The sequence below is a fragment of the Haliotis rufescens genome, unplaced genomic scaffold (genome assembly GCF_023055435.1).
Source record: "Haliotis rufescens isolate VD_foot unplaced genomic scaffold, xgHalRufe1.0.p SCAF_2, whole genome shotgun sequence".
Classification (NCBI taxonomy): Eukaryota; Metazoa; Mollusca; class Gastropoda; order Lepetellida; family Haliotidae; genus Haliotis; species Haliotis rufescens.
In genome coordinates this window covers 61,135,401-61,163,083 of record NW_025963890.1, presented here as the reverse complement: position 1 = coordinate 61,163,083, position 27,683 = coordinate 61,135,401, and the positions used below count along the sequence as shown (strand labels likewise).

The following is a 27,683-nucleotide window of genomic DNA, read 5'->3' as shown; positions in this document are numbered from 1 at the left end:
TAAATGACAAACAAGCAAACACCAACGTGGTCTGGGTTCTTTGTTAGTTTGTCCTTCCTTTCCACGTTAAGCTAACAGCGGCCTGACAGTGCAAGTACAGAACAAGTGTATGCATTGGGATTTTTTCAATGGTTTCTTTTGATATTTCTTTTCTGAAGATGTAACTTTGAACTCAACTGTCAATATCATTATCAATAGGTTTCTTAATTTGCTTTTGTATTTTCTAGATTGCAGATGTCTGTTCAAGGCTAGTATTTTAACAACGGAGGAATTATCAGGAGATTTTGGGTAAGTCATAGATGAGGCCCATACAATAGTTAAGCGTTCCCATTATATACTCAAAAAAGTGTTTTCAACAAACGCAGACATAACAAAGCAACTGATACAACAAACTACTTTAGGGTTGAAGTGACTTTGTGTCTGAACTAAATATCTCCATGAACATGTCAAGACAAATAGTCCGATTATTGTTTTGTAAGTAATGCCATTAGAGAATTATTACATTTGATGTTAATTGTCCAAAATGAATGCCCACTGCAACAAACTACTTATAAACATGTATGTCTCTATGATCCCGTTTTTTCACTTCTCTTCCTTATAACATAAATGTCACTTATGCAAAATATAAAGGATTTGAAATAGTAACCAGACTAGTATATATATATATATATATATATATATATATAACACATGTATATTCTTTTATTCCAGTACCCTGGTAACCAGAGTGTTCTACACAATCACAAAGGACGGACAAGTCCAGGACCCTAAAAGCGTAACGCCTCCAACACGTCAGGTCTTCTACAACACAGTGCAGGGAGACGCCAGTGTCAACTCCATCTACTCCGGTGCCACACTCATCCCTTACAGCCAGCACCAAAATGTGTTCCTGAGCAAGGTGGTGGACATGAGCAGTGACGAGGGGCAACAAGTCCTGGATCAGATCAGATTTACCTGGAACACATGGAGAAACGCCGACCAAGCAGGTGCGCAAAGATTTGCCTTATTTTGGATAAATTGATTTTTTTATAAATTTAAAGCGACAAAACCTATTTCAATAATCATAAGAAATCTCCGGTAAAAGCAGAGTCCACTTTTTGGTTCTGCAGGTGTTTATGAATCACTATCAAACTGTGCCAATACCAGATACTTGCGAAACATGGGTATAGTCAGTTTCATACTTATGCCATATTACCCTTGTCTTGTGAATAACATTATCGTTTCACATGATATGTTGACATTCCCAGGTCATCTTGAAACGAACTGAATTAGACGAATAAAGAAATTGTGTTATTTTCAGTACCTGAAAACCTGAGGAATGCTCCAGTCGAGATCCGACCACTTCGACCACTGCTGTACTACACACAAGACGGGTAGGACTACAGCGCCTGTTATCATACGACTCTCTTTTCCACAGGGGGGCACGGGTGGCCCAGTTGTCTAAGGCGCCGCGATTTGCTGTGCAGAGTTGCGTCCCTTGGCCACGCCAGAAACCTATAATTGTGGGTTCGAATCCCGGTTCGCCCCGATTATGTTTCTAGGTTTGTCAGCACCATACCCGTGCTCGTGGGTTTCACCGAAGTGGTAAACGTCTGAGACCTGCATCACTTCGGGCTTTCCTCCCACATTAAGCTGACACGCCACGATATAACTGGAATACTGTTAAAAGAGGCGTTAAACCCAACTCACTCACTCACTCTTTTCCACAGATCCAAATGTATCAAACTGTTTCTACATAATTGCAATAAGGACTGTTTGCACTTCATGACATACGTTTGGAAATTGGCTTAACCAAGAAAGCGGGGCATTCTGGATAATTAAGGGTTGGTTTCTACGAGCAACACTCTAATAACCTCTTTGTTGAGTAATTGTTTAATGTTTTGGTAACTGGATACAACAGGTTCATGGAAAAGAAATTGATACACTTTCACTCCAACTAGTTTTGAAGGGATATTTTTTTCAGTTACATTTCATTCATTTCTTCAGAAAAAGGCTGACAAAACTCGAGTATTTCGTCATTTTGAATGGCACCAATGTCATTGGACCCCAACCACAGACAGAGAGGGTCACAGTGAAGGGCCCGCTATTCTGTGATTGCAATGCAATTCCGGTTCCGTTCATTGAAGTCAATGGTCTCCTTTCATCAGATCAGCTTAAGAGCCTTGGATCTAGCCTCAACCCCTCAGGTCAGTTAACGAATAAATGCATGTGATACCAATACTAGGATATATTATCTTATTGAAAACAGCCCACATTGAAATTAATTTCCTATTTTCACCAGACTATTGCAAATGGTATTAATATGCATATACTAATGCATTATGCATTTTAATAAATGGGAGTACTTCATTTTATAATTGTTGACGATATACTATATTTTGTTTCAGATGGATCTGACACTATAAGCGAACTTTTCATCACTTCCAATAAGTAAGTTTTAAATTGCATATTTAATAAATGCATATTTATGAGAGTATAAAATTTCTTAATATATCTAGTTTTGCCATAAGCAAAGTAATACATCAAACTGATTAATGACTAAAATACATATAGTTATAAAGTCAATGAAGAATTTTATAAGTTACATGAGTTCCTCTTCAACAGTGAACCAGTAACACGTGTGTACTACCTACCCCAAATATCAGGACCGGATGTGATGTCAACAGCCGTTAGTCCGCAGAGAGTAAATCAAATATTGACCAATCAGAACTTGGAAGAGCCTACACTGCCAACTGAAAAGACCTTCACCTTGAACTTTGAAGGAAGCGTTGGAAATGATAAGAGAGCACAAATCCAACAGACCATTAAAAATCTTTGGAGTAAGTTGATACATATATGTGTGCACTTGTCGTAAAAGGCGACTTTGCTTGTAAGAGGTCACTAACGGGATCAGGTGGTCAGACTCGCTGACTTGGTTGATGCATGTCATTGTATCCCAATTGCGTGGATCGATGTTCATGATGTCGATCACTGGATTGTCTGGTCCAGACTCAATCATTTACAAACTGCCATCATATATACTGGAGTGTGGTGTTAAGCAACAAAACAAACAAATTTTCACTTAAAATATTCTAACAAATAACTGAAATATTCATTTACTTATATTCATTTTTCCACAATGGCGGGCATAACTTACATATTATAATGTGTAATTAGTTATGATGTATTTAGACCAACAGAAAAAATATGTAACACCAATCTTACGATTTAGATCATCAGAATATACTTTACCCTACAAAGCTCTTAAAAAAACATTCTGCATTTCAGTTGGTACTTTCAACATCCCCTCTGATGCCCTGTCTGTTAACATTGAAAGCCTAGATGACGGTTATGTCAGTTCAAGGTATAGTGGTTTAGATAGATACTGCAAGTGCAGTTTCTATTCAGCAGTACTTGCTAATGTGGGCCTGGCCCTTTAAAAAACAGGTTTACTCTCTGTAACACAAATTTTCTAAATAAATTTAATAACAATGCCAGTTATTTACTCAATTTCACACATGGCGCTACAAATATGATTCCAGTGCTTAACCCAAACTGTGAATGGACCCATGTAATACTTGATCATTCATTGATGATACAATCATGCCGATCACGGAAGAAATGGATTATTTCAATATACATACATTTATGCATGTAGATGGACCATCAGTTCGCTGTCCTAATTACTTCAGTATTTATTCATAGAAGAAAATCTATTTTTTTAGCAATGCCCCTGTGACCAGAATGACCTACACTGTGTCCATCCGGGGAGCTGACTCCCGATGGACGAGATTTGAGGGCGTGGACCCGACTCGATATTTCACAACACCAGATCTTGTCGTTTTCGGAGGTGAAATAACTAGAAGAGGATCCGGAACGAGTACTTCAACAACAATGACTACACCTGGGCCGATGTACCGTGTTGGGGGTATCTATTTGAAAGGAAACATTAACGACCTCGATCAGCCAGCAGTAGAAGCCTCATTACAGAGAGCCATGGACAGAATCAACAGTGGTAAGAGGAACTATGTTCTTTATAATGGCAAGATTAATTTGCCTCTGAATGGTATTTTAACTACTAAGTGCACACATATGTATATGAAACCTTTATTTCTGTCAATTGATATTGATAAGTCTCATACATTTGTCTATATTAGTCTATCTATAAGTCTCATATATAAGAATAACATAGAATTTGTATGTCCTGACATATATAATGACTGCAAGTGTGGAAATGATTGCAAAGAACATGTCACTGACGCAATCTCTTTTTAAATTTTTGTTGTGCATTTATGCCTCCATTATTTGATTTTTTCACAAATTAGAGTGGTTACCTATTAAATGTTACATCCTTGATATTTAATGTTAAAGATGTTTAAGAATCAGGAACCATAAAACATGTTTAAACGTTATGTATTACCAATGTGTATTTGTTTACTTTCTGTAGGATCATCCTGCTGTGTAAAGATAGATATTCTGAAGCGGACAAACTATATTAACCCTGCAGAGTAAGACATTGTTACTTTCAACAGTTATAACAGTATCTGACATACACTTATAAGTTGGTATGCTGATACATATGTGCTTAACAGAACACAATAATCCATTACATAAATGAGATCGACGTGGCGAACTTCAGCGATTCTCTGAGACTGTTTGGAAACTTAGTGGTTAACGCAATGGGTAGATTAATTCATTCCCCTCTGACCCGTTAAAAAAATCCGGAATAGGTCTTCAGCAACCCATGCTTGCCGTAAAAGGTGACTATGCTTGTCGTAAAAGGCGACTAACGGGATCGGGGGGTCAGGCTCGCTGACTTGATTGATACATGTCATCAATCCCAATTGCGTTGATCGATGCTCATGATATCAGTCACTGGATTGTCTGGTCCAGACTCGATTATTTACAGACCGCCGTCATATAGCTGGAATATTGCTGAGTGCGGCGTTAAACAACAAACCAACCAACCAATAATTCCCCTCTCCCCCCATGCGTGTCATGATATGACTTGAATAGTGCTAAAAGCAGCGTAAAAACCAACTCCTCTCAGACAGTCTTGAAAAGGGCGCATTTGACAAATCCTCTTGACTCAATGATAACTGCATGTTTTGGGTTGTTGGCCTCACATACTAAATACAAAAATACCACAGTAGGTGTAATCACTGAATAATCAAGGGTAATATGTTGAGTGGATCAATCATAGACCAATGTTTAAAAGAATCGTTCAGTACCGTTCCCACAACATGTACAATGGGTGTCCCTTCTGTGATATGGCTGACCAATTGCTAAAGGCACAGTTACCAAATGACTGGCTTGCATTTTATAAACTAAATAGAAAGGAATTGTCACTAATTGCATTTCTGTTCCTGCAGAGAGACGGTTGTAGGCTACCGGTACAACATGACCAACTCTACTGGAGGAACGGTGAACGAACTCACCCCCGAACAAAGCAGAATTTTGACTAATGAGCTTAACAGAGAACTCCAGAGTGTGCCTCAGTTCCGATGGAATGGGGTTGCAGTGTACACTGGTCCCTCGGGGGGGCTCAGAAACCTTGGAATCACCTACAGCATGTCCATCACTGGAACTGTCGAAGACAGACAAAACATCGTTGATGCCATTGAACAATCTTGGAGAAATACCTATCCTGGTAAAAGCGTTTTTCTTACAAACTGTAAATGTATATATTTGAGAGAATGAACATTAAATGTGGTCGCATGGTAGCGTTAAATACTGTAAACTATGTTAATAACAAACATATTTATAACATTGTTTTTTTGGTCCCATCCATTTGCTGTATATATGCTGTAGGTGTGTTTATAACAAACTATGGTTATAACGTTCTAAATTTAGGGGACCCTTTGAGTTCGTTATAACCGTAGTTTACTGTAAACCGAACTCTTTTTGTCTTGAGTATTGCTATGTCGAAGTATGCTTAAATCAAGGTTACCAATGGCCTGTTTTGAAACACCATATCAAACATTGTTCTTGTAACTTGACCCAACGGGAATCAAATGCATATATATCATTACTTATTATGCCTCTTACGACATTGTGTTAATAATGTTGTGTTGTGTTGTGTCTGTGTAGCTGTAGTGTTTTGTTTTGCCCTCTAAACATACCTTTCTTAATCCTCACATGAACCATGTCCTCTCCGCATGCACTGCCTCCATGTCATTGCCATCAAATGTTTGCATTCCTCCTTTTGTTTTCCTTTCCTTCATTGCTTTCTGTCTTGTGCGTGTTCGTAATTAATGTTACACAATGTGTACCGTCCGCAATGTTTCAAATCAGTATAAATAATATCTCATGTAAATTCTACTTTGACAGACTGTGGTTGCCAGTTCAAAGCTGATATCTTTCTAACAAAACAACTCTCCGGCGATTACGGGTAAACTTTGAACTTATACATGGAAACTAAACGAGTGTTGGGTCATTATCTGACTTGTACCTTCCCAGAACCAAGGAGACGATACATGGTTGTGTAGTTACCGTATCCGACGTAATAAGCACCCAGGGCGCTCTCAAAAGTAGAAATTGGGGACTCTTATCAGAATATTATTTTGGTGAAAAAAACAGTTGAAAGATCGTAAATTTGTGGTTTATGCTGACAGCCTGAAATGTTTATATATGACAGATGTATTTTTCCAAAATTTAGTTGCCCATAGTTAAGAGTGCATATAACACACAAGTGTGTATTATACGTGAATAAGTAAGTCTTGTGTATATTGATCAATCGGAAGGGGTGCTAATTGGGATTGTTCAGTAGCTAATATATGAGCAAAAATCGCTGTGGGCGCTTATTACATCGAATAAGGTAAATCTTAATCTGCTTGTCGTAAAACATATTCCATGATATATTAGAACAAGATTCTATGATTTTAATTGTTTCTTATATAAACCAAAAAAAATCACATTTGGAATATACTGTTTAGATCATGTTTTATCACACGTTTCATAATTATTATAAGTTAATCTACTCAGATTACATTTAATTTATGATACAGATTGTAATTAATTATGTTAATTACGTGTATTAAAATTTTCATAACTGTTCTCTCGGGCCAAATTTCAGCATGGTCGTGACCAGAGTGTATTACACCATTACACGGGATGGACAAGCTCAGAATGCTGAAACTGTCCCCTCCCCTCCCCGAGAAGTACTCTCTGCAGCTGTAGACAACGACAAAACACTGAACCCCCTGTACTATGGGTCCACCCTACTTCCCTACGACCAACATCACAGTGTGGTGCTCAATAGGGTTGTTGATATGACCAGTGAACAAGGCCAAGAGGTCTTACGCACATTGCAGACAGAATGGAAGAGGTGGCAGAACACAAACAGTGCAGGTATGTAAGATGTTGTTCCACTAGATTTACGTGATGTTGTTTGGTGGTTATGGCTATGGAGAAATATTTAAAAAAAGTAAATACTCAAATTACACATTTTTTAAGACAGAATCGTTACGTGTTGGTTCAGAATGTTGATATAGTCAACTCTATTCAGTTCAAATGGAACTGAAGCGTATTTATGCTCCCAATGGTTTTGGGTGCAGTAGGTGTATTTCATGATTTCGGAACATTCTTCTGAAAGTGTGAAAATGCTGATACTTTAGAATCAATATTTTACAATTCTTGTCATTGTTTTTATCTTGTTTACTCCAAGTGGTGTGTATACATGTAGGTATATTTATTCAGTTCCAGACAATCTACGTGCAGTGCCTTTGGAAATTTTGCTACTGCGACCTCAGAAATACTACACACAAGCAGGGTTAGTATTAATTTATATAAGAGAGCTATGGGATAAATCGTAAAGAACAATGAAAAACGAATCGTGGTTCGTTTCAAAATAAAACATTGTTCTGTCATGACATCATTTCTGGAGATTCGAACATGTGCATGCAAAGTCATGATGTCGTAAATGGGGCGACACTTTTTTTTAGAAGGAAGTGTCTCGTGAGTTGTTCCCCATAGATGTAGCTGGACAGTGCAATGGAGCAATGGTCAAATAATGGCATCCAAAAGTAGGAGAGATATTACAATCGGTATTGGGAGAAAAGGTGCAGATAAGCGACGTGACAATTGTGAGAATACCAACCTTAACCCCCATGTACATAAAATGGACTTGTCCAACATTGCCAAGGTCTGATTGTATTAGGGGTGTCATCATTAATTAAATTAGGGTAAATGTTTTTAAAGCTTGTACAATTTATTGACATCCTTAAAAAGACTGTACAAAATGTTGATATCTAATATAAGAAATAAGCAACTCGAACGAGTCGTTTATTTCTTAAATATAACACACCGGTGCTACTGGTATTAACACTGGACAAAATAAATCGTGAGGAAAAAATGAGTTGTTCCGATAACAAATGTCTTGAAGCAGTTGCCGACAACAATAGTCTCTCACCACAAATCCTATCCACGTTGATCAGTAAATGTGATTATCTGAATAGGAACATCAATAAATAATTTGTTGCTCACTCTATTACCTCTTTTTATCTTCAGCACTTCCGTAACCAACGTTGAATATTTCGTCAAACTTGGTGATAGATACCTCATTGGACCAGGCACCAGCATCAATTTGTCAGGCGGCATCTTTTGCGATTGTGACGCCATCCCAGTACCTTTCGTAGATGTGAAAGGACAGCTACAGTGGTCGAAGTTGCTTGAACTAGGAACTAGTCTCAACCCTGCAGGTAAACAATTTAATCATGGCGAGTTTGTTTTCACTTCGAAAAGTTATCTGCATGTTATCCGATAGTCCAGTCAGTACATGCACCCGTTGGGGTGTGATGGCTTTGGTGACCTAGTCGTTTAAGGCGCTGGATTTGTTGTGCAAAGCTGTGTCTTTAGGTTGTTGGTTGTTGGTTCGATTCAATTCAGATTCGTCAGATGTCTCCAGAATCATACCAATGCTCATGGGTTTCACCAAAGTGGTAAACACCTAAGACCGGAGTCACTTTCTCCCACAATAAGCTGACACACAGTGGTACAACTGAAATATTTGAAATGCTTTGTAGGTAAAACCTTGATAGTCCTTTAGAAATCGTATTCGTTATAACCACATTTTATTGTGGATGTGTTTTTGCAACCCTGATGTAAATAAAATTGTCAATTCAAGAGAATAACCATCCTAGATTTTCTGCCGATACAGTTACGATAAGTTGAATACAGTCCAAAAGGATGCTGACGTGGACCCCAAATTTAATCATCACTCGTGTTATGCTACAGATTCCAAGTCACCCAAACATGAATAATATTGTATCTTTAACTGATGAGTGAGTGAGTGAGTGAGTTGGGTTTAACGCCTCTTTTAACAGTATTCCAGTCATATCACAGCGTGTCAGCTTAATGTGGGAGGAAAGCCCGAAGTGATGCAGGTCTCAGATGTTTACCACTTCAGTGAAACCCACGAGCACGGTATGGTGCTGACAAACCTAGAAACATAATAGGGGCAAACCGGGATTCGAACCCACAATCATAGGTTTCTGGCGTGCCCAAGGGACGCAACCCTGCACAGCGAATCGCGGCGCCTTGACGACTGGGCCACCCGTGCCCCCCTTTGACTGATGAAGATACAGGAATAATTTTGGTTATGAGTCTGGTTTTACGCCGCTTTAAGCAATATTCCAGCAATATCAGGGGACTCCAGAAATGGGCTTCACACATGTGTTGAATCGAATCCAGGTCTTAGGTGTGACGGGTGAACGCTTTAACCACTAGGCTACCCCACCGCCCCTTTTGGATATGTACTTACTGGGCCATATATATGTATTACAGTATTTTCCTGATGCTATACATTTGTTTCAGACACTACTGGCTCAACTGTGGATAGACAAATGTTCTTAGACGGGAATGGGTAAGTTGTTTGGTTAAGTTGTTCATAAAGTATGATTGGCGACGGATAGTCGTATGGTTAATATATAGCATTTACATCTTGACCAGCTGTACTCACAGTTCGAGTAGGTTAACACATGGTTTATTTCCTTTGCTCTGATCTTGGTCTCCAACAGTTTTACTATAAATTTACTATAAGTCTTGGTTATATAAATATTATTAGTCGTAGTATTAACAGCGAAGCAAGGACAGAGGGCGACCTCAAAACCAGCAGTTTCATTTTTATCTCGTTATTGGGCCCTACTAATTTTGTTTTCGTGCGTTGCATCCTTTAAGAATGTTTAATCAACAACTGTCATTGTTATATTACTAGGGAACCAGTTACACGGGTGTTCTACAGACCGGCAATAGAGGATGGAAACGTTCAGTCAACCGCACTGAAGCCGGAAAGATTGGATGAAATTTTAACCAATCACAACCTTGAACGCCCTTCACTACCAATAAAGAAAACATTCACCTTTAATTTTGATGGCAGTCTCGGCGATGACAAAAGAAATACAGTCGCGGACGGTCTACTGAACGCCTGGAGTAAGTCATTTGGTTACATTTGAAAGAGTTAAAAGATTAGCCAGTGGCGCTTACTTATTCTCTCCATGCAGAACAATTCTTAGAACAAAATCATTCCCAGAATCAAAAGAAATATTTCATTTCATAGTCCATTGAACGATTCCAACTCAAAACAGTTCTTTGTCTTGGTAACACCCAGTATACTTAAATAAAATTGTAGGCAGATAAACATATCAAATTCAAGGGAGGCAGATACCTTCCATTACACGATTCCTATGTGGATGTCAGGGACAAGAGAACCCCATGGCACCTCATGATTAAAATGGACGTAAAGTATAGCAAACATGGGATGACTACAATGCGATGTGATGATCAGTTATGTAAACTGCTGTGCAAAAGAAAGTATACACCCATGTGTGTGGTGGCTAAAACTGAAACAAAAAACCAATGGTTATTCGATGGTGGTGTATTCCTTTCGTTTTGGGTCTAAAGAATTTGCGGCGTTTCGAAGACTGTTTTTAGCTTTGTATAACATTTTGCTAACGTTTGTAATTTTAGGTCAAATCCAGTTTTGAAGTGAATACTTACTTTTGCCTGGCAGTTTACAATGAAGAGTAACCATATAGACTCCAAGCGCTGTCTTTCAGGATTGTATTACATTGAGATAATTGTTCTTACCACCATAGGGTGCCAGGATGTACCTGTAGGTAGAATTTGGAGTAAGCCCACACTTGTAAAAGCTAGTATGTCCTATTGGGACATTTGGGAACTATTGTTACATATATTTTCTGATTTGTGCAGGTAGCAGTCTTGGGATCCCCAAAGAAAATGTGTCAGTCGTGGTCAGTGACATGAACGACAATTTCTACAGTACAACAAGGTATCGTACATACTATGTGATGTAAATGTATTGTGCAGTCCCATTCTACCACGGATGAAAAAAGGAACATATTTTCAATTGGTTTATCATTGATGAGGTGATGAGGGGAAATTAGGTTTAACGTCACGTTCAAGAATGTTTCACATATATTTCGACATGTATCACTGACAAATAGCGAGTACCACACAAGTATAAGGTCACCAACGTACCTTCTATTCGTACAACTTTTTTTCACCAAAATGATATTCTAATAAGAGCCCCCTATTTCTAATTTTGAGAGTGCCCTGGGCGCTTATTACGTCGAATATGGTACTGAATATTTGTGACCCGCCTTGAGAAAAGGGACCTTGTAGGTAAAAATCGCCAGATAGATCTATGAGGATTGTACAACAATATCTTATTTTTCTTGTTAGGTAGTAATGTAATAAAAGCATTAATCAAAACATTTTAGCATGCATTTCTACTTTCCATTAATCAGTCATTATATCTAAATTATTGCAAGTTATTATTTCAAAACTGAAAATGGGATTTTGCAGAGAATTGGTCCACGTTTGATGTCAAGTATCTCTTTAATGGATAAGAATTGAAACTTGTGCATTGTGTTCCTGGGTTCCTGAGATACTGTAGTTTTAAAATATAATGAGAAGTCAAAATGTGATCTTTCACCCATGAGGTCTCTTATCTCATGGTAGGTCAGGGGCGGTCGGGTAGCCCAGTGGTGAAAGCGTTCGTTCGTCACGCCAAAGACCCGGGTTCGATTCATGGGTACAATTTCTGGTGTCTCCCGCCGTGATATTGCTGGAATATTGCTAAAAGCGGCGTAAAACCAAACTCACTCACTCACTCACTCATTGTAGGTCACATTTGTGTGTATCATGTCTATTCTGTGTAAACTGTGTGTATTTTATGTAGACCATGTATTCGAGAGTATGTGACTTACAAAGACTTTGTGTTATCTCATCACTAATTGTCCTCAGTGCTGACCAAGTGACGCAGGTGACGTACACAGTGGCCCTTCTGGGAGGCGACTCCCACTGGACGAGGTTTGAAGGGGTGGACGCAGGGACTCTGGGTCAGAAATTCAGTACCACCCCTGAAGCCACTCCATGTGGGTGCTTAGCCCGCGAAGGTCGTGAGATAATGGTAACAGGCGTTGTGGGTAATGATACTGCTGGCCTGGAAACTGCTCTCACTAAAGCCTGGATGCAGGCCAACCCAGGTAAGCCAAGCTAATCGTTGTTTAGAAACTACTTAATTATATCCTTTATTTCTCTCATGTCACAAAGAATGTTTCTTATCAAGAGTGTTACTATCGCTGACTGTATGTAAATAAAAGCAAAGACGTTTGCATAATCATAATCCCTCTCTACTAAAAGCAGACTCCATTGTAGGATTCCGATTATATCATAAGCATGATTACCTTTCAGATTATACTGGTACGCTGACAGTCGGAATCAAGAAGGTTGAAGGGTGAGTAAAACATTTATTGCCCGAACCGATGTATAATGTGAAATTAGATTCTGATTCATGTTATAAGGATTTGAAACATGCACATGATCTCACACAACTCTCTGTCTCTGTCTATCTCTCTCTCTCTCTCTCTCTCTCTCTCTCTCTCACACACACACATAAATGCACACACATACACACACAAATACACAGTACCCAATATGGTACCTTCCGTAATCACGCATTAGATAATTCAAATATAATATAGTTCAGGCGTAGTTTACAAGAGGCAAAACTAGGACCAACCTAATCGTATGTTTGTAGTTGTGTGTATCCTCTGCGCATGAGTTATATATTTCAAGTTCATGAAAATCTTTTCATCACAGGGATGCGCCAACAAAACTCCGGTATATTGTGACACCAGCCGGAGGTCCATCAGCTTTTACAGAGAATGACTTGACAACACCACAAGATGATCTGATAGGAAATGAAATATCCCCCTTAGACTTAACAGTTTACAAGGGGAAAAATGACGACGAGTCAAATACGGTGAGTGAGAGCGGTACCTATGAACATGCTATAACGACTGTTAAAAAACTCATACACATTCATATACACATGAAAACACATCGGAGACACATCGGAGACACATCGGAGACTGATATGCCTTCTTGGTTTTGGTTTCATACGTAGCTCAATACATGTGTAGTTTGCTTACTGTTCACTGGATATGGACTTTCGGCAAGGTTTTTGAGAAATGTAATGTGATTTGGGGTAGTCCAATTGATGATACATTTATTCTCAAACCATTTAAGATTCCAACCAAGAGTTTTATATTCCTATATATCAACATTGCCTTAAGGAAGAGAATTTATGGATGTCAATTTCTTTATTATGGGGAAACACAACGTTTCGGAGTATATGCTTACTCCTTACGTCTTCATTCACCTGACGAAGTAGTAAGCATATATTCCGAAAATTTGTGTTTCCCCATGATAAAGAAGTTGACATCCATAAATTTTCTTCCTTATGTGTTTCACTGCTAAATGCCATTGAAAGACTTAACATTGACTTATGTCTTTTTTCTTTCCCAGGACTCACTTGCACAAAACGATCTTAGTGCTACGACTATCGCAAATCTGTTAGAGCATCCGAGTTAAGATCATCTCGTCGTAGCGCTAAGTAAGAACGCTTTGTGCAAGTTGACCCAGACTCCACACATCAACATTAACGATTTCTTCAATCTTTTCAGTCTGACTGGGCCATTCCACTTGGGATCGTCCTCGGTCTACTATTGCTATTGATTATCATCATAGTGATCGTGTTGGTGATACGAAACAGAAGGTGAGTGGTCCTGATAATAGTATAGGTTCGCCTGCTTCATCTGTAGCTTGTTCTGCTTCAATTAATTGTTTGTCATCGAACCACCTCAGATCTCTTACCATGGCACCCATCTTATTCTGGATCACTGTCATCTTATCACTGTCTTAGAGATGGTGTTTTCTGCAGCATGTATGACAACAAATTGTCACTCACATAGTCACATTTTCTAGAAGTCAACCTGTCACATTTCGTCAAAGTTTGCTTACACCTCCATGGTAATGCCTTGCAGTGCTTCTTCGAGTTATGAAGTGAATTCAGAAGGAAGCCTTGTTAAACTGGGTCATTCCATGCCGAGCTTCCTGTCTTGCTTGCAACTGCGCATGCACAAACAGCTTCCGCTTCCTGTTTCAGACACCGGATGTCGCATACGCTTAAACAGAAACCCGAGGAGTTAAACGGCTATGACAAGCAACATTTCTCAGACGAGCCACACTTTAATAACCCCACCTTTAATATGGAAGATCCTGAAATCTCGGAGGGAAAACAGAGAACCTATATTGTAAATGAGGAACAAACAATGGAAGATATCAAATTAGACAGGAGTACATGACGTGACATACATAATTCATAATGATTGCTTGTGAGTAAATACGTACATTCTCCACACAGACACTATGTTTTGGACAAAAAGCTTGCGTTTTGAATTCTAGGAGTATATTATATTTGAGTTGTTCAAACATCAATCCATTCGGTATTCATACCCTTCCACAGAATTGTAACGCAAGTTTGCAAAATATATGTTAGTTATTGGTATCATATAATATATATATCTGCACATTGAATTTCATATATACTACATGCTCAGAGATGTTTTAGTCAGTGCTTGTAAGTATTTTTTTTATCACCATAGCCTTTTTCATGCACGCTGAAGCTATAAAATCATCGCACCAAATGTTATTCCATATAGGCAAATGTGCAAGTCGTATGTGACTATACCCCAATTGGTTGGCAATTGAAAGTTGTCTAATAATGTACAGATCCTCATAATCATGACAAGAGAAATAATTGTTAACATGAAACTTTGGTTACTCCCTTATGATAGACAGTATTATAGAGTGTCCGTTCTTACTATTTATTGATGTAATATTTTTACATTAAGCTACATCGTATTATAGCCAGTATGTATAAACATTGATAATTTATTGTAGGAGACGACAAGCTCGAACGATTGAAAATGATGCCTCAAAATTTCAAGAAAGGTCTTACGACAAGGAGCACTTTACAACCCAGCCTGTTTATTTTGAAAACGAGGTGTACTCGGAATCACAAGGATTTTATGTCGTTAATGCTGACGAAAGCAAAAGCAGCCTTTAACTGACAATGTATACAAGATCCTTATTATCATCTCATTCTTTTTCTCAACAATAACATTATGCATTTTATGTCCAATGTTCCATATTTCTTTGTTGTATGTTTTGTTTGGACTTTGACTTTTCATAATCTTTTTTTCACTGAGGAGTCATTTATTGAAACAATTATGTTTATTGATATGTTTCTTACTTAAGCGATTTCGTTTAAATGTTACATGAAATATGTTCAAAATGAAAGAATTACGAAATTGATTCTTTTGTAGAGTGTAAATGGTCTTGCCAAATGAACGCTGGTCGTTCCCTTGATGTCTATGATTGTTATCTAGTCTACATGTATAATACAAGATGTACATATGTTTGTAAATATCCCCGAGCTTTTTTCTAACATAAACCACTTTTATAACAGTTTCCTAGTTTGTATTTTTCTATCATTACGTCATGACTGGGGACTGTTGAGTGACCTAGTGGTGAAAGCGTTCGCTCACAAAGCCGAACCGGTTCTATTCTAATCTGAGTGAAGCCTATTCTTGATGTGTCCCGCTGTGATCTCTCTACAGCTGAAGGCGGCATTATGCTATACTCTCGCACTCAATTCTTGAAATTAGTGGGGTTGCGAGCCCATTGTGTGGTACCGGTACCGGCAGAACTACTGGTAGAGCAGGACATGCTTGCCCTTTTTGCGAACTTCTGGTGTTTTTGATTTTGAGTGATCAGTTCATATACTATTCATCACTGTTTTCGTTTTATGAAGATACTCGAGACTTTATTTTCTGGCTTTGACAGTTTGAAGTGTGTGTGTCACCTTTAGTGTCTAAACTTTACACCCAAACAGTTGGAGCCCAGACACAAGGTAAATTATATTGCAGAACTGGTACCATCTTTTTCGATTCTGTGACCATTTAACCATCGCATGATGTCACCTGATGAACACAGGGCTTGGATGGATGTTGTTTTAATCTCTTTGAATCTATACAGCATTTCACCCACTGGGGACCACCTCTGTGGTCTAGTGCATAGAACGTCTGCTTTCATTGCAGAAGGCCGCTGGTTCGATCGCTGTCGTATGAACAGACGTTTAAAGGTGGTATATGTTGTTACCCTGCCAGACGTAAGGGGATAAAATGACTACTGGTGGGCTTGGAGTATAATGTGTCTGAGTAGGGTATCCATTTTAGATTGCGGTATGACATCACAATGGGCTAGTACTATAAAATAACGGCAGGAGTAGTACTAGTACACACACACACACACACACACACACACACACACACACACACACACACACACACACACATATATATATACATATTCATGCATGTCGCTGTAATAGTGCAATCATCTTAAACGTTACGTTATTGGAATATAGTGAGAACGTAGTTAAAACGAGACTGCATACATGCACATCGCTATATAAGTGCAATAAGCTTGAACGTGACAAAAACCCTCATTTCACCTCACCTCGGCTCCATGTGCTGTGTATGACGTCATACAGAAACAGGTCACTCCTTCCGAGGAAGCTTCCTGTACCGTGTGTCATCATGGTTTTCCTTTGTGTCATCATGGTTTTCCTTTGTGTCATCATGGTTTTCCTTTGTGTCATCATGGTTTTCCTTTATGTTTGCTTGTTTGTTTCTTGTTTGACGCCCGCACGGCAAAGTTTCAGCTATATGACTACGATCTGTCAATAATCTACTCTAGACCATACAATCCAGTGATTGACGTCACGGGCATCGATCCACGTAATTGGGATACGACCGCATGTAATCAACTAAGTCGGCAAGCCTGACCCCACTTCTTGTTTCCAGCATGTATATACGTAGGGCAGACCTGACAACCCCTCATGGGGGAGATTTGCCTCCAACGGGGGAGATTTAAAAAAAGTGACAATAACACTTGAAGAAGATAATTTACAAGTTTAATTATGGCTCAGATAAAGGCATCATATCACACTGTTTTTTGTTTTTACTCGCGGGACAATGGAGGCACATTTTAAATGAATGAAAAATGCTGTCTTGCGAGAGAAATAGTCTCTCATGCAGAAGACTGGGAGATTTCATCAAACTGCGGGAGTCTCCCGCAAAATGCGGAAGGGTTGACAGGTCTGATGTAGGGGTCCTATTGTCTAACCCGAATTCCCACGAGTTTCCTTATATGAAGAATGAGGTAGATAACAACCCTAGTCCCATCACACTATACAACACCCAAAAAAAGACTTAAATAGCATGTATCGTTAGTATCATACTGATGTCACACGCATGCATCGTTTCGCGATGTTATTACTCATTAAGTATATGAGAGCTATTGTTTAAAACAAATGCTATATCTGTCAACACATCCGCATTGCACTGCTAATTGGGTGCATTTTGATAATCACGTGATCTGTTAATATTAACTGATTTTTGTTTTACGCATTTTATGTATTTTATGTATGTGTACTATTCCGGGATAACTTTTTTATATCATATAATGCTTCGTTTATATAACAAAACGGTATAGAATCCGTCGATGTGGCGCTCGCGGTACCAGCAGCAGAAACCCTTGAGTTATGTGTTCGGCGTTCCCAGGATTATCTGTGATTTAAATGTGGCGTTCCCGGCACATAACCAAATTGACAGCTCGTTCGCCTTCAACAATAGAATATAACTTCCCTAAAATACATATAATCCGTCATTTTTAGCACATTGTTCTCACTTCTTACGGTAGAAGCACACACGATGCATTACTGAAGTCACCAAATCTACTTGCATTCATCACAATATCTTAAGTTATTATTATTATTATTATTATTATTATTATTATTATTATTATTATTATATCGAACAAAACAATGTTAGGGATAATTAAATACTATTTTGGGGGATATGTCTTTGTTGTGAAGACTAAGCACACAATTTCATTAAAAAAAATATTCCCTAGAAAGATCAGTAATTTTTTTCTATTTGTTGTGTTCAGGATGTACCATCCATTGTTACCTATCGTAATACGTTATCTGTGCCAGAAAACATAAGGCCAGCGACAAAGCGACCCGAAAGTCGCCCTTTACTGCTTGAGATGGGCGGTGGTGTAGCCCAGTGGTTAAAGCGTTCGCTCGTCACGTCGAAGACCCGGGTTCGATTCCCCATCTGAGTACAATGTGTGAAGCCCATTTCTGGTGTCCCCCGCCGGTATATTGCTTGAATATTACTAAAAGCGGCGCCAAACCATACTCACTCACTACTTGAGGTATATTTTGATATGGCAAATATTTTCACATACCAGAGATAATTTGTGTACACAATAAGTAACGTAACGATGTTTGCACTCCATAGTTGATAAGGTGTTCAGAACTATAGAATTTTAACGTCCATAGAAATAAAGGTAAACAGGCGATTAAAAGGACAATGACAAACATGTTACTTTTTTAGAGTTTGTGTTTTAAGGCAATACTGATCAGCCTGATACAAGATCAAGAAATCAGGAGGAAAGGACAAAGCGCGAAAATGTATTGAATCTGTGAACAAGGTCCTGCGGACCCGTGAAGATCCGGGGTGGAATAGGCCTTCAGCAACCCATACTTGTCGTAAGAGGCGACTAACGGGATGGGGTGGTCAAGCTCACTGATTTGGTTGATGCATGTCATAGTATCCCATCGGCTCGATGCTCATGATGTCAATCACATGATTGTCTGGTCCAGTCTCGATTATTCACAGACCGCCGTCATTTTGCTTGCACATTGCTGAGTGCAGCGTTGAACAACAAACAAACAAACACTCCCTTAAGTCCTTACAGAGTTAGACACTGATTCAACACCCCTTAGATTTCTAACGGAAGTAACTTACTCATTTTGAAGGCGAGATGAGTCTTCAAGGTTAAAACAACCCTGATACATTTTATTGTGTTTCAATTATTTTCTAAAAAATTGTCGTCACATTGATACTCGTCATTATTTTATCTGCTAGTGATACGTGGCCTCATTTGCAAGATCGATCTCAAGATGTATACAGGTACGCACGTTTTGCTGACAAAAACAAAAACAAGATCCTGCGACATGGGACCTCACACAAAAACCATAGAAAACATTATTTGCGTACACGTTTTATTAAAACGGCTCAACACATAACTGTAAACAAGTCCTTAGATTCTCAAATGTACCTAGAACATGAAAATCTTGTAATGTTAAGGTATCATTCGGAAGAGATAAGATTATCTTTTTCGACTACAGAAATCAAGAATGACATCACATGATAAAGAGTTTCTCACGCTTGTGTGATTCTGGGAATTTAATATATCCCATATTAGGAATAGACACTATGTAATTAGCTTGCCAAGGCTCGCTAAATACAATGTTTATTCCTAATACAGGATATACACATTCGCTTGAGAACTTATCTGTCAATATAGTCTATTTAAGGCTGAAATAGTTTGACAGGAAATATTAACTCACACACAACAAAGTAAAATTTTACAGGGATATGTATGTACAACCTTACACCTATTCATTTTTAAGTAAACACACATATACTTACGTAACGTAAATAATAATAAGCACAAAATGAATATATACAATTCATATGAGGTATATACGTAAATTTTGTTTATAGAGTATGAAATGTAAATCATGAACAAGAATATAGCCAAAGCTGAGATACAGTTCTATTAGCGTGTGAATATAACGCCCATATATTTACCCGCACGTGGGTGTACATGGAAAGTATGGCCACAAGGGTTACCAAGTATGCAGAATCTACATACAATATACATCTTAAAATATATACAAATTGACGAAACAACCAATAAAAACAATACAACTTGGTTCAGTTACCAGCATTGCAAGCACTCTATCGCTATTACAGGACTGCAAAACCATTTCTATTCCCTTTCCCGTCATTGGTGACGTTTACGTACATCCAGTCTCGTCACCTGGACAGAATCATCAGGAAGAATTGTCACACGAATGTTCAAATCTCATCCTCGAAGGCCTCTCTTCAAGCTGTGCCAAAACACTGCATTCCCCTCCATGTCATCTGTGAACTCCACGTACGAGTCCCGTCTCATCACCTCCACTATATCCACAGGAAGATCCTTCACAGGAATGTCCTCCATGACTACAATCAGCAAGGTGTTCCTTCCAGTGTAGATACTCTCCATCTTGGCCATCTCCATCTCGTATCTACACCAGTAGCTCTTCAGGAAGTTCCTGGTCAGGATCACCACAGTCTTTCTGCTGGAACTGATGGCTTTCAGGATGTTGGCCGCGATGGCTTCTCGCGGGAGAAAGTCTCTATGGTGGATGCACAGACTAAAGTTCTCCTGGTCTTCCAGAATCTCGCGCATTTCCCTCACAACGAAACCGCGGTCTTCATCAGCATACGAAATGAAGGCATCAAATTCGAATTCCTGTTCTACATCTTCAGCAGGGAGGTATCCTCGATGTCTATTTCGCATTAAGTGGTAAAGATACCTGACCTTCCACCTGTACCTGAACACAACGCCGGCTATAGATAAAGCCAAGACTAACACGATGATGCTCAGAATGCCGATCATCAATCCTACATACGAAGCACATGTTTTTTCAAGTTCAAGAACGATGTCATGTATGTTTGTAAGATTGATATTTTTATGATTAAACATGCATACTAGACCTTGTATGTTAAGAAAGATGTTTGAATTCTTATTTATCCATTGCAAAGATTTTAAAGTGAGACAATTACATTGCAGGAAATTGCCCTGAAAATCAACACTCAAATTCCTACTGTTGAGTCGGTCAATTTGTAATGCCAGATTTATTGGAAAGTCTGCAAATAAATTATGAGAAATATTTACTGTCCTTAAATTATGCATATGTTCGATGTCAGCATTCCAAGATCTAAGATCGTTGTGACTAAGGTCTAAGTATTTAAGGGACTTCAGTAACATGAAATTAGACCTTGTCAGCTCCTGGATCTTGTTATCTGTCAAGTCTTGATGTTATAATTTACTAATGTTAAACTGTATGTCTTTCATTGCATAGCCAAGAAAATTTGTCCCAAGCTTTGCTGTTTTCAAACGGCTAAGACTTTTGAAAACTGAATTATTTACATAGTCACAGAAATTATGAGAGAGATCTATTTTTTCTAGGCTTTCAAACCCTTCAATCGGTCCTTCCCATTTTGAAAACAAATTATGAGAAAGATCAAGTTCCTTTAACTTGGAATTGCAACATGATACATTTTTTATACGGAAACTCAATTTGGATCTGCTGAAATTGGCAAATAAAAGCTTCTGCGGTAATCTAAATGTACAACCTGCATAGTTCATATCCGACCGGGAACCCGACAGTTTCCTGTCTAAATGTAAAACATTTTCATGTGAAATACTTAAATTGTGTTGTGTCTCATTTGAAGGAAAACAAGTTAACTCTTTTCTTGAATATTTAAGATACAAATTGTTTTCATTCTGATTGAAAAATTCAGCGGTTGAAGCTGACTGTCCAGAGACATCAGCCCATTCAAGCTCCTTCAATCCCTGACCTGTAAGAGTATATGGACCAAACAGGAATAGATTATTTCTGCCTGAGAATCTCTTTAAGCGAGGTAGAAGTCCTGTAATACCCATGTCAAGGACTTCTATGCGATTATCATCGATGTGCAGTTCTTCTAATGTTATGTATTTAAGAGAAGCAAAGTCTTTGCACTTAAGTGCTATGCCTGTTCCACGATGCCTGTGTAGCCTATTTGCCCTCAGAATCCGAACTGTTTTGTTTCTAAGTCCATAGAATGCGCGACCAAGGCGAATCAGTCCAAGGTCCACATTGTCAGAAACATCCAAATAATGTATGTCATTGCTTAAGGGCGAAAATGACGATTGTTCAATGTGAATGATTCCACAGTGTACCAGGGAAAGATTTTGCACATTAGACAAGTAGGTAAAACTGTAGTTTCGGACTGTCTCAATATCACAGGTTCCCACGAGAAACAGTGACGTGAGTTTTGTGAGGTTCTTGAAGCCTTTTCCAAATACGAAGTTTTTCAAACCATCTATGTGAAGTTCAGTTAAGTTGGTAAGGTCACTGAATACGGTATCAGGATAACGGTAGTTTTCGTTGCATTCAGTGTTACTTTGGAGAAACAATAGTTGTAACATCTTCTGGTTCCTAAAGAGTCCTTCAGGATAGGAGTGTTCAGACAGTGATAGCTCGTTGTGTGAAAGGTCCAGTATCAGCAAATTTATCAAATGCTCAAAGACATCCCTATCCAAGAATTTGAGTTTGTTGTATGATATATTTAGAGTAGTAAGGTTTGCGTAGGCATCAAAGGATTTCCTTATCAATTCATGAAATGAGTTGTGAGCTAGATCCAAAGTTTGGATTCCGATTGGAAGGGTTTTCGGGACGGTGGTTAGGTTTCGCGAGGAACAGTCGGCGTGTGTTTCTGAGCATGTGCACGGTTCACAGGTATCGACACCACCAGGCTCACCACCCTCACCAGCATCTCCAGAGAGCAGAAGAAATGCAACCAGCATCACCTGAAAAACAGATGTTTCATTTACATAACCTTTTTTTATGTTATATACTACTCAAAAGACGATCTTTCTCATTGCTATAGTTAATTTGTCTTGCCATAACTATTTCACTATCTCACTGCTAATTATATACTTAAAGAATTTAGAGAACACCCCAAAATTATTCTTCCATATTACTTTAGTAACTCTAGTGATTTGAAAGAATCTTGTGATCTTAAACTTCTTTGGGGTATATAACTACATATAGCAGTGAGATTGGACGACATGGACGAGACCCGTGAAGATCCGGAATAGAATAGGTCCTCAGCAACCCATGCGTGCCGTACAAGGCGACAATGCTTGTCGTAAGGGGCGACTAATTAATTCGTTGCTACGCAATTTATCACATGTTTTTTAACAAGCCTAGTTAAATATTCCCTTTGTATCGACATACAATATATAACGTCAACGCCAGAGAATGACCAGTCTCAATTATCCGCCGAAACAGATTCCACTGGGCGTAAAAGACAAACTAGGGGTGACAATTACATGAATGCATTATACAGCGCTGACATGCCTAACGTCTTGTTTGACTTGTCGTTAAAGGGTTTGGCGAAACCGCATTATCAGTGGTTCATATTGGGAAAAGGAGGCCACTCTAATTTCAAACGGGAGCTATCTCCGTTGTTTTCGTATTTAGGAGTAATGGCGTCACCCACGCTGTACGTTGTTGGTCCAGCTATTAAATGCCCAGCTTATCCCTAAGGTAAAACGTATGCGTAATTAAATGTTTGAATGCATTATATATTTATGTTTCCATCCGTACATCTTCTAAGATTGGTTTAGTGGTGATAACCATTTTCAAAAAGGTGGGCCCACATCTTTCCCGTCATCTGTGGTGATCGAAACAAGTGGGCCCACATGTGTATTTCGCCTATCTTCGGTAGGTTGTTTCGTTAGTTCTGATAATCAATCCCTAAATGTGGGCAGACGTTCTTCCGTCATATTGATTGCAACAGGAGGGACCAGATTTATTAATCGCGAAATTCTACTTAAATATTGATAATCATTTTCTCAAATTTGGGCCCACATTGTTCCCGTCATATATTGTGATCGAAACAAGTGGGCCCACATTTGTATATCGCCTAGTGGGTAGACGTTCTTCCGTCATAGTGATTGCAAAAGGAGGGACCACATTAAAAAATCGCTAGCTTCATTAGTTTGGCTTACTTATAACCATTTTCTAAAATGTGGGCCCACATTGTTCCCGTCTTATAGTGATCGAAACAGGTGGGCCCACATTTTTAAATCGCTGGGTTTCATTAGGTTGACGAAGTCATTAAGGCTAGTGGGCTCACGTTTGTCATTATGTGACATTATATATTATTCACATTTTCTATTATTGATGGGAAATATCTTTATAAATCATTTCGTGTGACATTAATTCCATGAAACGCACAAAAGTCTTTGAAGTTTGAATAACTGCATCATAGCTGACCACACTAGTTTTACAAAAATAGCTGCCAAGCAAGAAACTTAAATCTACTTCAAATTAAATTTACAGAGGCAATACCACTCATTCTACTTTTTCCAATATAATACATCAATCAAATCATAAGTATTGGTGGCGATATAAGCCTGAAAATATGTCTACACTTGAATTGATCTCGGACATGATACAAGCCTCAAACGTTTCCGAGAACTTGTTCCATAAAAGGAATAACTCATGAATAATAATGACCCCCACGACCTAGTTTGGCGATGTTCGTAGAAGTGAGTTCTGCTGTATTGTCATCTTATTTGTACATTTTAATTCAATAATAAGTCATAATACTTATTTTAAATAGACAAATTATGAGTTCGTTATGCGGGTTTGTTTACGTAGTATATATTCTCAACAACAAGTGCGTTTAGTTTCGAATGTGGGCCCACCTCGAAATTTCGATTAGGCAAACGGAGTTAGCTCCCTTCTCGAACCACCGATAATGCGGTTTCGCCAAGGGTTTAGGTGGATTTTTTTTTTTTTTCATGTTTCACATTTTGGCAACTGACCCGTGAAGATCCGGGTTAGAATAGGTCTTCAGCAACCCATGCTTGCCGTAAAAGGCGACTATGCTTGTCCAAAGAGGCGACTAACGGTATCCGGTTGTCAGGCTCGCTGACTTGGTTGATACATGTCCTCTTATCCCAACTGCATGGATCGATGCTCATGATATCAATCACTGGACAGTCTGGTCCGGACTCGATTATTTACAGACCGCCATCATACAGTTGGAATACTGCGGAATGCGGCGTTAAACAAACAAACAAAAACAAACATTTTGGCAGCTTCATCGCTCCTGTCATTGTACATCTCAGTCGACAGGGGGTGATTCAAAATACAAATTACAGAAGACAATAAGGTTCATAACACTATCAGATTTGATCCGATCTTCAAGTTGTTGGTCTCAAGCTGTATATTTCACACTGTCGGGATACATAATATTTGTTGTCGACCAGTCTCAAGGGGTATATGACGTCCCGTCAAGGGGTTAATAGGCTCTCCCACAGGGTACAGCACACCATTAACGCCGAGGGATCGGTTGACAAGAAATGTATCCTACCGGCGTAAATTACGCCCGTTTAACTAAAATGTATTCATCCGTCTGCCCAGCGAACCGTTTTACGGACATTGCCGACAGATAGCAGACGACGTAAACCATCCTGAAATATTACCCGGATACCCTCGGTTAAGTTCGCTGAAGTGCATTTGATAGGCGTTCGGTTTTATAATTATATCATTGTATTAGCATTGGTAAGAAGTTCGTCATTTCGCAACAGGGTATGTGGAACTTTATACAGTAACAGCGGTAACACGAGTATCTAAACACAAGGCAATACGGTAGGGTAGGTTGAGGATCGCTCAGCACGAAAATGAAGCTGTTTTCAATAGATTTCTATCACCCACCTGCATGTAATTGTACACGCAAGATTTAACTTTTCTCTGACGCTCTAACGGCATATTGACGTTCAATGTAGTTTTTCAGCTAAAATAAATTCAGGTGCAAGGGACAATGTTTGTTTGTTTGTTGTTTAACGCCGCACTATATTCCAGCTATATGATGGCGGTATGTAAATAACCGAGTCTGGACCAGACAATCCAATGATTGACATCATGAGCATAGATCCACGCAATTGGGAAACGATGACATGCCTTAACCAAGTCAGCCGGCCTGACCACCCGATCCCGTTAGTCACCTCTTACGGCAAGCATGGGTTGCTGAAGATCTATTCTACCCCGGATCTCCACGGGACACAAGAGACAATGTCTTGATAACAGTGATTTCCTACAAACATGTTCATTACGGAAGCCTTTTAGGGTCATTTTCTTCTTGAAATGTCAAGATAATAAGTTAAAATATTTACATTATAACTTGAAATTACAACTTAAAATCTTGAAATTTCAACTTTTGGTTTTAAGATACCAAGTTGAAATTTCAAGATATTACCTTGAAATTTCATCTCAGTATCTTGAAATTTCAACCATTTTAAGATACCATGGAAATTTCAAGATATTAACTTAAAATTTCAACTTAGTATCTTGAAATGTCAACAGAACATCTTGAAATTTCAAGAAAAAAAACAAATGTCCCGATTGGAAAACATTTAAATGGATTCATTAGTAGTAACAGTGAGAAGTCTTACCTCAGGTAAACTGGCCATGGTTGTGTCACGCCTTAGACCTTGTCGCTACTGCCTCTTCCTTTATAGAGCGTCTATATTTCTACCCCTGAATAGGGCTACCCCAGTTAGCTCTTTGTGTGGTATTTGGGTAGTAAGATGTTTGGGAAACATTCAAGCGTTAAGATACTTCCCGGGTTAACTCTTGTTTTGTGTTGACGTTAGCCTGTTTCCTTTTAAATTTAGATTCCAATGAATATCGTGAGATGAGGATGCAAGCTAGTGATATTCAATAGGGAGAGACGTGAAAATGGATACTTATCTTTTTGTGTATTTTGCACGACTCCTAACAAAGTGACGTGATAAATATGTAGTTATGTGACATGGAGTCAGGAATTTCAAGAGAAATTATACTGCCGGGCAAAAGAAAGTCTACACCCATATTTAACCGCCTTCGTGGTCTAGTGGATAGAGTGTCTTCCCGGTGCGAACGTTCGGTGGTTCAATACCTTGGCGCGTCACACCAACATACGTTAAAAGATAGCACTTGTTGTTACCCTGCCTGACCCTCGGTATTGAGGAAATAATTGGATAAAACAAGAACTAGTGGGATATCCATGGTAACTGCGGCATGGTATCGCAGTGGGTCAGTAGTATAAAACCGGAATAGTACAAACAGCCCTCTAACCCACCCCACACCCCAACAAACTCACACATACGTGCATGCACATCGCTATATAAGTGAAATATTCTTGAACGTGACGCTAAAGCCCATTTCAGCCCACCTCACCCCGCCCCACCCCATCCCACCTCAAGCGGATTCAAATCAAACTCACTCACTCACCAAAGACACGATCGTATCTAAGATTGAGACACGCGTTGGTTTCGGGTTAAAAACTATTAAACATGTGAAACCTTCGTTACCTGCTCTCCTCCCTCATTAAATCGTGATGTTCCGGAAAAGAGTGGCGTTAAAACTCAGCTGGAATCAGTATTTGTACCAGAATTATCTTATACAATAAATATACAAACTTAAAGTGATATTTTACTGTTACCACCTTTAATTCAGCATGTGATACACAATATTCCTCGAGAAAACTGCTGAAAACAAACTCAGCCCTAACCAGGTTTAGTCCGTCGTATTAATTTGAAGACGC

At 38.9% G+C, this 27,683-nt stretch overlaps 3 protein-coding genes across 3 annotated transcripts in view; 1 reads left to right on the top strand and 2 right to left on the bottom strand.

Annotated features, from left to right (window-relative positions):
• LOC124142330 overlaps positions 1–15,813 on the top strand; it is a 50,099-nt gene extending 34,286 nt beyond the window's left edge. The window contains exons 52-73 of the mRNA XM_048399391.1: positions 228–288; positions 712–986; positions 1,301–1,373; positions 1,987–2,186; positions 2,388–2,430; positions 2,605–2,819; positions 3,268–3,343; positions 3,705–3,994; positions 4,427–4,487; positions 5,352–5,629; positions 6,310–6,370; positions 7,055–7,329; positions 7,678–7,750; positions 8,488–8,678; positions 9,793–9,841; positions 10,193–10,407; positions 11,188–11,266; positions 12,244–12,485; positions 12,694–12,736; positions 13,102–13,264; positions 13,968–14,059; positions 15,247–15,813. Of these exons, the coding sequence (XP_048255348.1) occupies positions 228–288; positions 712–986; positions 1,301–1,373; positions 1,987–2,186; positions 2,388–2,430; positions 2,605–2,819; positions 3,268–3,343; positions 3,705–3,994; positions 4,427–4,487; positions 5,352–5,629; positions 6,310–6,370; positions 7,055–7,329; positions 7,678–7,750; positions 8,488–8,678; positions 9,793–9,841; positions 10,193–10,407; positions 11,188–11,266; positions 12,244–12,485; positions 12,694–12,736; positions 13,102–13,264; positions 13,968–14,059; positions 15,247–15,412 (3,221 nt within the window). The 3' untranslated portion in view covers positions 15,413–15,813. The remainder of the gene's footprint in view (positions 1–227; positions 289–711; positions 987–1,300; positions 1,374–1,986; positions 2,187–2,387; positions 2,431–2,604; positions 2,820–3,267; positions 3,344–3,704; positions 3,995–4,426; positions 4,488–5,351; positions 5,630–6,309; positions 6,371–7,054; positions 7,330–7,677; positions 7,751–8,487; positions 8,679–9,792; positions 9,842–10,192; positions 10,408–11,187; positions 11,267–12,243; positions 12,486–12,693; positions 12,737–13,101; positions 13,265–13,967; positions 14,060–15,246) is intronic.
• Positions 15,814–19,469: 3,656 nt separating this feature from the next.
• Positions 19,470–26,589, bottom strand: LOC124142322 (toll-like receptor 4). The gene is made up of 2 exons (XM_046510738.2): positions 26,551–26,589; positions 19,470–22,890 (listed from the first exon to the last, which is right to left on the bottom strand). The coding sequence occupies exons 1-2, from the start codon at positions 26,566–26,568 to the stop codon at positions 21,355–21,357; spliced, it is 1,554 nt and encodes a 517-aa protein (XP_046366694.2). The 5' UTR covers positions 26,569–26,589; the 3' UTR covers positions 19,470–21,354.
• On the bottom strand, positions 20,353–20,832 carry LOC125381985 (toll-like receptor 4). Its single transcript, XM_048399390.1, has one exon. The coding sequence runs from the start codon at positions 20,830–20,832 to the stop codon at positions 20,353–20,355; it is 480 nt and encodes a 159-aa protein (XP_048255347.1).
• Positions 26,590–27,683: the final 1,094 nt, after the last annotated feature.